This window comes from Athene noctua, chromosome 15 (assembly GCF_965140245.1).
Source record: "Athene noctua chromosome 15, bAthNoc1.hap1.1, whole genome shotgun sequence".
Classification (NCBI taxonomy): Eukaryota; Metazoa; Chordata; class Aves; order Strigiformes; family Strigidae; genus Athene; species Athene noctua.
The window spans coordinates 5,262,755-5,273,876 of record NC_134051.1 but is presented as its reverse complement, the minus strand read 5'-3'; the positions used below and the strand labels follow the sequence as shown (position 1 = coordinate 5,273,876).

At 48.0% G+C, this 11,122-nt stretch overlaps 1 protein-coding gene across 2 annotated transcripts; it reads right to left on the bottom strand.

The window, feature by feature from the left end:
- Window positions 1-1,365: 1,365 nt before the first annotated feature.
- Window positions 1,366-10,774, bottom strand: SSTR5 (somatostatin receptor 5). 2 transcript variants are annotated; one of them, XM_074919282.1, is made up of 3 exons: window positions 9,582-9,601; window positions 8,938-9,109; window positions 1,366-3,336 (listed from the first exon to the last, which is right to left on the bottom strand). In XM_074919282.1, the coding sequence occupies exon 3, from the start codon at window positions 3,270-3,272 to the stop codon at window positions 2,160-2,162; it is 1,113 nt and encodes a 370-aa protein (XP_074775383.1). In that variant the 5' UTR covers window positions 3,273-3,336; window positions 8,938-9,109; window positions 9,582-9,601; the 3' UTR covers window positions 1,366-2,159. The 2 variants fall into 2 exon arrangements, with proteins under 2 accessions (XP_074775383.1, XP_074775384.1); XM_074919283.1 differs by lacking the exons at window positions 8,938-9,109; window positions 9,582-9,601 and adding an exon at window positions 10,713-10,774.
- Between the last annotated feature and the right edge of the window lie 348 nt (window positions 10,775-11,122).

Sequence of the window (11,122 nt, the reverse complement as noted above, 5' to 3'; positions counted from 1 at the left end):
TTGTTGAAGTGAAGATCCATGTACGGGCTCACTGGGACCCACCCACAGTGGGCCAGAATATATGTCACTGAACAGGAACATGCTTTTCCCAACCAAACATCAGTTAGAAATATCTTAGGTATGACCATAAATCCAAAAAGGAACTTGCCTGCTAGAGATGATGAAAGACAGGTAGATCCAGGGTCAGTTTTAGCCTATTAAGAAGCCCAGTGACTAGGTCTCTGGGCAGGGATTTAACTTCTTCTGCAGAGTATTTTAAGAAGCCTTTGTGTACCACGGTGCAACATGTTTTAACAAATTAGACCTGCATAGATTTTGAACTGTGCATGGACACGGTTTGTACTGGGAACTACAAACTCCTGAGAAGGACAGTTAAGAGAAGCAATAGGTCTCTGCTTCCAGGCAGTGCCGAAGCCCTCAGTCAGCAGGACTCATGGAAACAAGCTGCCATGGTCTAGCTGATAATGGCAATTTGGCTTTGAAACAACATCTTCAGACTCCTCTGCTGAACTTGTTGAGCCTTTGCGAAGCTACAAGGAGGAGAGGACTGCAACCTGGATCTCACTGTGGAAGGCCGACAACCCCAAAGTCTTCAGTAATTTCGTCACGGGGCCTCTCACTTTAATCACTCTTGTCCACCCTTCTCACGGTTGCACTGTAGGGGAGATCCATCTCAGCATCGTGGTCTGTTTAGAGTTATCTGAATAACCTGCCCTGCTTGTACAAATACCAGCCTGATATTTACTGCTGGTGCCGGGGCTCAGCCACGTCCCGTAGAGATGCTGTAGAAGGTCACCAAAGGTTGGAAGGGCAGATGAGATGCCTTCTCCTTTTGTATCCCCTGCCCAGCTTGCTATTATCTACAAATACATTTCCTTACAGAAGAATTGTTTGACCTGTGTGGGTGACAGTGGTGGTAGAAAGCAATTTCTACAGAGAACAGATAGTTTCTGCCTGGATTAAAAGAAATATCTAATTTGCTTTCTTCCCTTTTTTTTTTTTTTTGTATGAAGAGTCCTTGCTTTATAGTGCAAGTAGCTTGGATCAGATACAAGGCAGGAACTGGGTCTGCGTGTTGTTCCTTGCTCTCCTCACCCTGCTATATGGTCTCACATTAATCATTTGACCTCTATGTATCTACTGAGCTGCCAAGCACCTTAAGGCACAGGGACTTTCCTTTTGGTGTCTGAGCAGGACAAAGCCCTGTAGGTCCCTGTACTTGGCCCTACCATACCCAACTGTATTGCATCTACGATGATTTAAGCATCAAAGACTCAGCTGTATCTTGCACAGTGCCTGACAGTGCTTAGCGAAACCATGAAATGGATAGTCAGAAGGGGATTAAACTTGGTTTAATTTCTGAAAATACAGTTTATATTCACGTCCATACTTACATTCAGAACCAATAAATATACACAACAGCTTTCCAGGACTTCACAATCATTGTCACTTACATAATAATAAAGTGGTTACATTACATTTTATATGCAGTTTGGTTTAGAATGTGAAAGTATCAGGAATACATTGAACCCTTTCAACAATGTTTTCCTAGGCTTGTTTTTATTCTTTCTTACTGCATTGAAAGATTCCCAAATACTATAAATCTCTTCTATGGGTTGACAGTAAAACAATGTAAATGGACTACACAGCACTCTATAACCATGGCTCATACACAATTTTAAGATCAGTGCTGTGGCCTTTTTTGTATGAAATTTCCTCTTAAGAAATAGTGTTTTTCTTTTAAGAGATCCCCTTGAAGACTTCCAAAGATATTATCTGAGCTGTTTTCTGCTTTGAGTGGATCCCAACAGTGCAAAGCAGCCATAAACTCAGCTTAACAAGGTAGTTAAAGCAGGTTTAGTGTTGTTTTGCATCACTAGAGCAGTACAAAGCCAGCAGTGTGTACCAGTAAATCAGTTCTCTAGAGTACAGAAAGTGGTAACACACATCTGACTTAGCTAAAACACTGTAAGAGCTTCACACAGCCCAGTATAGCCCATAACACTTTTAGCTGGGAAAGGGAGGGGAGTGAAGAGAAGTCTATGTACATTTATTTGAGCTTGTGGGTCTCCAGATTTTAGCTTTGCTGTGAATTCATCTCTCCTTTAAGTCCCAAGTTCTCCAGGTCTACAAGTGCTTTGCAGTACCAAGCCATGCCCTTAGACCTTGCTAGTCTGCATATGTCCATTGAATTCAATATTTCTCTGGGTTAACATTGATTCCTGCAAGCGGCTGCTGTTCTCTTGCCTGTGTTCAATGGGGTCACCATCCTCTACACCATTGCCCTTTTGGAGACAAAGGACTTTCTGAAAACTTTGCTTGAAGTTGTCAGAAAGAAATCCATAAAGAATGGGGTTGGCACAGCTGTTTGCATAGGACAGGACCACCACAAAGAAGTACACCCCTACCAACACAGGATCTTCTGGCAGTATAAATATCAAATTGACAATGTTCATCATGTAAAATGGGAGCCAGCAAAACACAAAGACCACCACAATGATCACCACCATCCTGGTCACCTTCCTCTCTGATCTCCTGCGCCTCGTAGACCCAACTCGGATCCCCGAAGATTTGACTTTAATCACGATCAGCAAGTAGCAGAGACAGATCACCAACAAAGGACCAAAAAAGCCAAGGACTGATGTGTAAATGATAAATGCTGCTGACCAGATGTTGACGGGCTCTGGCCAGTTCATGTTGCAGGTGTGAAAGTCTTCCTGCACATCAGAAAAGATGATGACTGGAAGCACCACCAAGAACGAGAATGTCCAGACAGTCACACTGATGAGCTTGGCCACCCTGGGACGTCTCCACTTGGTTGACTTAATGGGATGAACTACTGCCAGGTAGCGGTCCATACTCATCACAGTCAAACAAAAAATACTAGTGAATTGGTTAATACCATCTACAGTCATAACCAGCCTGCACAAAAAGGAGCCAAAAGGCCAATAGGAGATGGCATTCTGGGTGGCCAGGAAGGGCAGGCCCAGCATGAAGAGCACGTCGGCAACGGCTAAATTCAAGATGTATATGTTGGTGACAGTTTTCATCTTGGCATAGCGCAAAACCACATAAATGACCAACGTGTTGCCGCTGAGTCCGACTGCACATACAAGGAGGTAACAGATGGGAATCAGGACTTTGTGGATGTATTTGAACGAGGGCTGCTCTGAGAGTGTCCCATTCTCTGTCACATTTGTCAGCAGTGAGGAATTCACATCACTGGAACTAGCTTCTGTACTAAATGTGTTGGAAAAGTATAAAGGATCCATAACTTCTACTCCTCAGTTTTTCTTTTAAGGCTAAGAGAGATTAAACTTCATGGGCATTTTGTTCCTAGGGAGAAAAAAAAAAAAAAAAAAAAAAGAAAGAAAGAAAAAGAGAGAAAGAAAGAGTGAATTCAAAGTAGACTAAGTTTTACATGTAATTTCATTTTCTATCTATAGTCAGAATCTGTGTTTGAATTATGCAGTTAGTACCTGTGATGAGATCAATGCCTGAACAAGGGAATTGCACAATGAGAGAGCCCAAGGGCTCATCCCAGTAGATGGTGGTATCTAATTTTCACAGGCTCCATGCAGTGGGGCCAGAGCTGGCTGTAACCATGCAGACGGGAGCCCGCACGGCAGGAACACAGCATGCATCCTGCCACGAAACGCAAGCGAGAGGAGAGAGGGTGATGGCCATCACACTTCACAGACAGAGCAGAAGCTTTCTTGCAGTGAAGGCGTCTGAACGCCCCGGCATGTGGGCTGTTCGGGTCCAAAGCCTGCTGGTAACAAGGCCAGTTCTTCCTCTGCTGATGAGAAATGTTAATTCTTACATGCCTCCTGTGCCCCTTGGCAAGCAAACTTTACCATCAGACCATCTCGCTCTCTGTAACCTGTTGTACATATATTTTCCTCTTTTGTGAAATCAAGGAGCAGGGGGGATAACACCCTCTACTTCTCAACTTGCAAAAAAACTACACAAATCCAGAACCCACCTTTCCTCCCAGCTTTCAGTCTAAAAACTGTTAGAGAAAAAGTTAGAAGATAATTTTGACAGACTCTGATGGAACAGCACATAGAAATCAGACTGAAAGCACAGCCCTGGCATTAGCACCAAAAGCTTCAAAGTCAAATTTGGTGCAATTCTGCTGTTGCTTAGCAGAGGGAGCCTGGAGGGGCTCAGGGACTGACTCAGCCCTGCCTGACTTCCCTGGAAGCTCTGGGTGCTTTCAGAATCCAGAACCAAAGATAGTTCCTGGCTCTTCCTATCTGAAGCTCCGCTACGATGTTTCACAGGTCTCCCTGTTTACATAGAAACAGTCTCAGTTTGATATATTCAAATGCCACTTGCTGCCTGGCAGAACCAATTGAGAACCCCCAGGGAACATCGGCAGCTGTGTAGGTGGGGAAACAAACCCCTCCATAACAACTGACAAAACCCTAGCAAGAAAAATCAATGAACTCCCAAGACTGCAAAGGCCATGTCTGGAAAAGTGTTCTCATCGGATCAGGCCACACGCACGCAGATGTGAAGACTGCAATGGAAAGCTGTTTCTTTTCCATCTCCCAAGACTATTCTGTTAGTGTTTCCAAATCCTTCTCTTCTCACCCTGAAGTGCGCTTTTTGTCTACGAAACACCTTACTTCTGCACAAAATCCAAACTGCAGTGGGCAGCTTCATGACACAGACAGCTGAACAGATTTGGCATAGAATATGCTTTATTAGACAATCTGAAAAGGATTGAAAATTTCCAACACTCTGTTTCTGTGGTGTGCTTGATGCGCATGAATATTTTTTCATTCTTCGTCTAAACATGGTCTAATTAAGTGTTTATAAAGCTGCCCACTATAAAAAAAGTTAAAGCATATGCTTATAAAAAAGTGGGGGTTCAAAACACCTATCTGGCCCAAGGCCTCTCCCAAGTCAGGCCAGCAGACAGCAGTGAAGGTGCTCATGCAGGACATGCCCAGCAACTTTTGTTCCTGTCATCTGATGGCTGGGTTTCCATAATAATCTGGGGCCATGAATCTTGATTCCAAACCACCCAGCCCTTTCAAACGCAAGCAAAAGCCTGTATCATGTAAGCATGCAAGAGACTTCTTGTCTCCAAGAGGAATGCAAACCCCTCCATGGGCTGGTTACTGTGCTTTCTCTTTGGGTGAGAAAAACTGCAGTGGGTGAGAGTAGAAGTCCCTCCAGCTACCAGTAGTAACCATAAATATGCTGTTCTGATTTGGAAATGTGCAGATGGGAAGTAGGTGTCTCACATGTACCTCCGTGGCTGGGAGGAGATGTACCAGAGAAATCAGAAATCCAGGGTGGTTGGGATGGGAAAGCTGAGAAAGCTGCCAAAGCTCAAACAAATGTTGGCGTGAGGCTGGGGATGAGAAAGGGGCAGAGAGGATCTGCAGGTTCTGAATATGCTATCGGGGGTTTGGGATTAGGTATTGCAGCTACGGGCTCCCTGCAAGAGTCACTGCAGAACCTGACAGCACACTGCAGGGAGAGGTCAGCTGAAACCATGCCCCTCATGAATTAAACAGGACTGGATTAGGGCTTATATAAGAAGAGGCAAACTCCAGTTCCGGCCAAAGAATGGACTTTTTCATTCTGTTCTGAAACTAATTTTGAAGTTATATTAAACCTCAGGTTACTTGTATGGCAGTTCTGGGAGAAGCCAAAGCAGCACCACACTCCTCTTGACCTGTGAGGGTTTTGATCTTTGAAAAATGGCATTTTCTTGCAACCCAGATGCTGTGTGACCCAGTTGGTTAGCCAGTATCTTTGAAGGGAAGAACATAAAGGAAACAGGTGATGGGATGAGGCAGTTGTGTTTATAAATTCATATTAATGGAACCACATCTTTGGACCAAGTATGGTGCTGACATTGGGAAGGCACTTCTCCCCAGACTAGCTCAGCAACATCCAATCTGGGCCAAAAAGCAAAAGTTTTGTTCTGGGACTGCTAAAATAGGAGGACAGTAAAAAGAACCAGCACTGCCACTCAGCAGGGGAAGGTCAGGAAATGCAGTCATGTGTGGCTCTCATCTTAGTGTTATAAAAAATGAGGATGGACATTTTTTTTTCCCCCCCCTCACAGTAGATATCTTTGAAATTGTTGACTATAAAATTACACAGTAAGTTCTTCAAGCCTGGTGCTCCTTCTACCACATTTAGAGTTCAAGCCTTGGGAGAAGCACCGAGGAAGAGAAGTTGCTTCATGTGGATAACCTGCTGCAAGAAATCCCTGCTTGCCAAGGGCCTCAGGTTCTTTGAGCCCTCCGTTGCTGGCATTCCTGATGCACTCAAAGGTTTTTCTTGAGGGACCTTTGTGTGTCTTCCACAGAGGGGCACAACTCTTCCAGCCTCCTTCAACAGCAGCTGTAACAGTCGTCTCTTGCTGCTGCACTATTCCCAGGAGTCAAGAGATACTTCAGCACTTTATCAGTCTGCTGCTTTAGTGTGTTGGGGTTCTTCATTTTGTGTGAACATTAATCTTTACTCTCAGGTTTTTTTGTTCCACTTGATGAATTTTACACCTTTGCCTTCAACAGCAGGTAGATTCAGAAGGAAATGCATTTGCTAAGGCTCTTATGAAGTCTTTAGTTTCTTCATTTGGTGCCAGCAAGGTGTAACATCATCTGAACACTTTCCGTACACTGCCTGGGGACGTGATGTGCTTTGAGTCATCCAGATCTGGAAACTGATCCCAGATCTCCAGAGTCCCCATTCAGTGCTTTATCCACTAAGCCATTGAAACCTCATTGCCTTTGCCCTGTAGTCACTGGTATGTGGGGATCCATTATGGCATGGCAACAACAACAAAAAAACCCTGAACACCCGTAAAAGCGTGTTTTGCTGGCTGTCCTTGCTGAGCGTAGATGATTTTCCCCTCTGTCTAGCTGATAGCTTGCCCCTCACCAGCACAATTTTGCCTGAACTTATATTGCCACTACAGCAGTTAATGACCATGAACCTCAACAAAGCATGACTCAATATAATTAAGGCATGCTGACTGATATCTTATACACTTGTTTTGGTATTCTTAATTAATGGATTAATAAAAAAACTGCCTCTAGGGAACTTTCCCTTGTCCAGATTTTTTTTCCCTTTGGTGTTTGATCTCCAAGGCATCATACTGATATACTCCATAAAAATATGTGCTTTCTGCTTAAAACACATGAACCAGAAAGGACAATGGAGCTAAGAACATAGATCCAGAGTCATCACTTGTATAATTTGAAGTTCTACTTTTACAGAGCCGTACGCTGAAAAAAATAAATAGGCATCCTCTTGCAGCTAAACATAACTGACTGCCTGTGTCCCTGGCCAAGAAAACAGAGAAGAAATAGCAGAGATGTTATGGTACAGATCATTCTTCTTGGAAGAAGGTTTTTCGCCTTTATGAAAACTTCTCTAGCAGGTATCCTAAACAAACACACTTTTGCTAGGCACAAGAGCAGGTATCCATCTAACAGAGCAGCCCATTAGTGACTGAAGCATCGTCACAACATCAGGAAGAACAAACCTGTAAACTGTCCAGGCAGATCAAGGTTGAAATTCTTCCTGGCTGTGGTTACAATAGCAAAGCAATGCAAAAAAAACCCCCAAAACCCAACTCTATGAAGTGCATTGCATGAGTATAGCTGGGATCAAGAAGGGATTACATAAAGAAACATAATTTTAAGAGTAAAGATTTGAGCTCAATGCCTATTTACCACCAGAAACATAACTCCCTCTTACGCAGCATCAAACATAATTGCTGTGAAGAGAATTACAACAGAGCAGCAGACTGCTGCTTCCAGGTGCAGAACAGCCAGCAGGAACAGACAAAATGGTAATCCAGACAATTTTAAAACAGATGGCCTTGATAGTAATGGGAAGAAAAACACCTGGATAAGTATCCAAGAAGTATCTAGTAGCAGCAGAACTTTGTGTTTTTTTCTCCTGTCCCATAGAATTGGCTGTGTTAGTGGAGCAATTTGCTGTAATGAAGCAGAGAAAAACTCTCCTGGTCCTTGAGTAAATTTGCCCTTTGGGGGGGGATGAGTATTCATCACCTGCTTCTTCAGATACAACCCGTGAGCCCCACGGTTTGTATTTGCACGGACGGAGCAGGCAGAGCCAAGGGTTGCTGCTGCAGAGGGAGAGCGAGCTGCTGGGGGACGGGGACAGGCAGGAGGTGGTGGTGTGAAAGTTGCTGTGACCTGGCAGAGCTCTGAAATAACACAAACACCCAGGCAATGCTCTGCGTGAGGAGGAGGGAAACACAGCATCGTGCCAAGACCTCCCCTACTTCTTGCAGTTATAATATTCTTGTACTAAACCAGTAACTCCCTGGGAGCACAGAAATCTCATAATTTCATATACAAAATTCTGGTTTTCCCCACTCTACCCAGTTCCACCACCTGGGGTCAAAAAGCAAGAGGATTCAGTTCAGATGGGAACTTTCTCTTTGCTAAAGTCTGCCATTTGGTATTTCTCAGGGTATGTTTCTCACTAAAAAAACCCAACAAAACAAAACAGCCCACAAAAAAATCCCAATCAAAAAACCCAGTGTGGTTTGACATCAGTGGAGTGACTGATTTTTCTCTACAAAATACAGAAAACAACTTTCTTGCACTAATTTAGTTTTCTTTTCTGACTGGCTGTATTGGTACTAAACCTTGATCAGCTGAAGTCAAAATTGAATAATGTCTTGCCACTTCTAGCATTATCAAAATCTCCAGGAACTATATTTTCAAGTTGGCAACAGTTACCACCCTGCTCAGCCCAGCCCAATGTTTCCTAGAGCACTCTGCAGAGATGTTACCTGATCACTTGGTCCTATTTTTAGTTTGCAAACAAACAGCCCGTAAAACACTTCTGCTTTGGCAAAAAATTTGCTAAATACACCCCCCACCCCCCAACACATTTCAAGCTCTATTATGCTCAGAGATTACTCACTTTGGCTGAGCTGGTCCTGTCACACAGTCGTGTAAACCACATGTCTCTTGTTTTGCTCTCAGATCGGTTGATTTAAGCAACTTCAGCCAGGGGAAGGTGTGGAGCCCAACGCCCCGGCGCTCACACCCGGGCAGGTGCAGCTGGGGCTGAACTCTGCTGCACTGGCACATCACTGAAACCGGGGGGGGGGTTACCAAAATATTTCTCTTCTGCCCCTCTCTCCTCCACAGTCCACCGACATCAACTGATTTCAGGGACGTGACAGATTCAAAGACAATTCAGCTGAGGAGGATTTAACTGCGGGCTGTGTCTGCTCCCAGGCTGAGGGAGAGCCCAGACACCCACAGATCCCTGTGGCTCAGGGACCCCTTCCAGGAGAGCCCCAGGGAGCTCCCCAACAGCTTCTCTGGCTGAAAAAGGGGAGCGGCTCCAGGAGAGGAGCGTCGGGGGGACCTCGGGCACAGCCCACCCCAGCAGCACAGACCCGCTCTGGCCACCGAGCTCGGGTCCCCCAGGAATGGGGACTCCCCCCACCAGCACAGACAGCCTGAGCCCAGCGCCTTGAGCACCGGCTGCCTGGTGTCACCCCCATGTCTCCTCCCCAACAGAACTATAAAAAGTCTCTCGTTTACCCCAACGCAAACCTGCCAAGTTCAAAACACCGGAGCTGGGTTGTCCTTTCCCTGCACTTTGGGGCACAGGGAACAAACCCTGCCCCGTCCTGGGGGTGCCGGGAGCTGCAGAAAGACACATGGGGCTACTCCCAGGACTCGGCTTTGACCTTGACCATGCCCTGCTTGCTGACCACCCTGGAGCACATCCGACCCCCTGCACGTCTCTCCCGCGTTTTTCAGAAAGGAGCATCGTGCGCTCATATCTGCCCCCCCATGGCTCTCCCTGTCCCCCTCCCGCCAGGCCGGGCAGCATTTGGGGCTCTGACACCTTTTGGGGTCACAGTGGGGCTCGGGCAGCGCCGAGCGGGTGGTGTGCGGGGCTGTGCCAGCGCAGCCCCCCCCCTTCCCGGTGCTTTTCTCCTCCCTTTCAAGCCATGCGAAAGACTGTCCGGCTTCAAACACCGCATCCCCCGCTCGGGCGGAGGGTGTCCCCCCCCCCCCCTCCCAGCCGGGACGGGCTCACTCCGCTCGCCAGCAGCAAAAGCCGCGTAAGAAGGGCAAACTGGGGGCGGGGGGGGGCCGCGAACGGGACCGAACCCTCCACTGCCTCATTCATCCCAGAGAGCCCTCAAAAGAGGGGTGCGCTTTGCAAAGCCCCAGCTTGCCCCATCCCTATCCCTCCAGTCTCTCTCTCCCCCCCCCTCCCCCCCCTTTTCTCCCTCCAGGCTCCCCCAGCCTCACTCGCTGCTCCTTCTCCCCCAGCAACGGTTACCTGCAGCTCCTGGGGCTCCTCTCCGGCGGGTAGAGGCATGAACCCCCCCGGGCTGCCGCGCTGCACCGGTTGCAGCCCCCCCCCCCCTCCCTCCGCCGGCGGCGGGCGGGGACCGCGGCCGCTCCCCCGGGGAAGAGGGACGGGGCTCCCGGCCAGGGCTGCCTCCGACGGGGTGGGGGGGACGGGGACACACAGGGAGCAGCGGCAGGAGAGGAGGGTGCTGCCGCCCGGGAGGGGACAGCTTGGGGCCACCCACTCCGCAGAAAGTTGGGCTGGAGGTAGGGAGCCATCGGTGCTGAAGGCGGCAGCCCGCCGCCGGGATGTTCTGCCCCCCACCACCACCCCCGGCATGCCTGTGCCCCCCTCCTCAAGCTCAGGGACTCCCTTACCTGGCTCTGTCTCCCCGCTGCTCTGTCCCGGCCCCCCGAGGAGGCGGCAGCCCCCAGCCACGGGGGGAGGGGGGGGTGTCTGCGCCTTGCGAGGAGAGCGGCGGCTCCTGGGAGGGGCTGAGAGCACCCACGCTGTGCCCACGGAGAAGGGAAGGGGGTGTCACAGGAGATCTGCATTTCCTCCCCTGGTCTAGCTCCCTTCCAGCTCCGAGAAGTCCTTTTAAAGACTCTCGCAGGCTCGTTTGGAACGAGCCCCCTCCCCGAGCGCAGGGGGCTCACCGCTGCTCCTCTGAAAGCCCCTGAGCCTTGCAGGCTCCTCCAGGGACATTGAGGAGGGACCATCATCTTCATCACGTTTATTTTACGCTGCTGTCCCCAGGCACTGAGCCGAAGGGGAGACTGAGGGACAG

Excerpts from the sequence above, each read along its gene's own strand:
- SSTR5 (XM_074919283.1), bottom strand. The coding sequence starts at position 3,272 with ATGGATCCTTTATACTTTTCCAACACATTTAGTACAGAAGCTAGTTCC.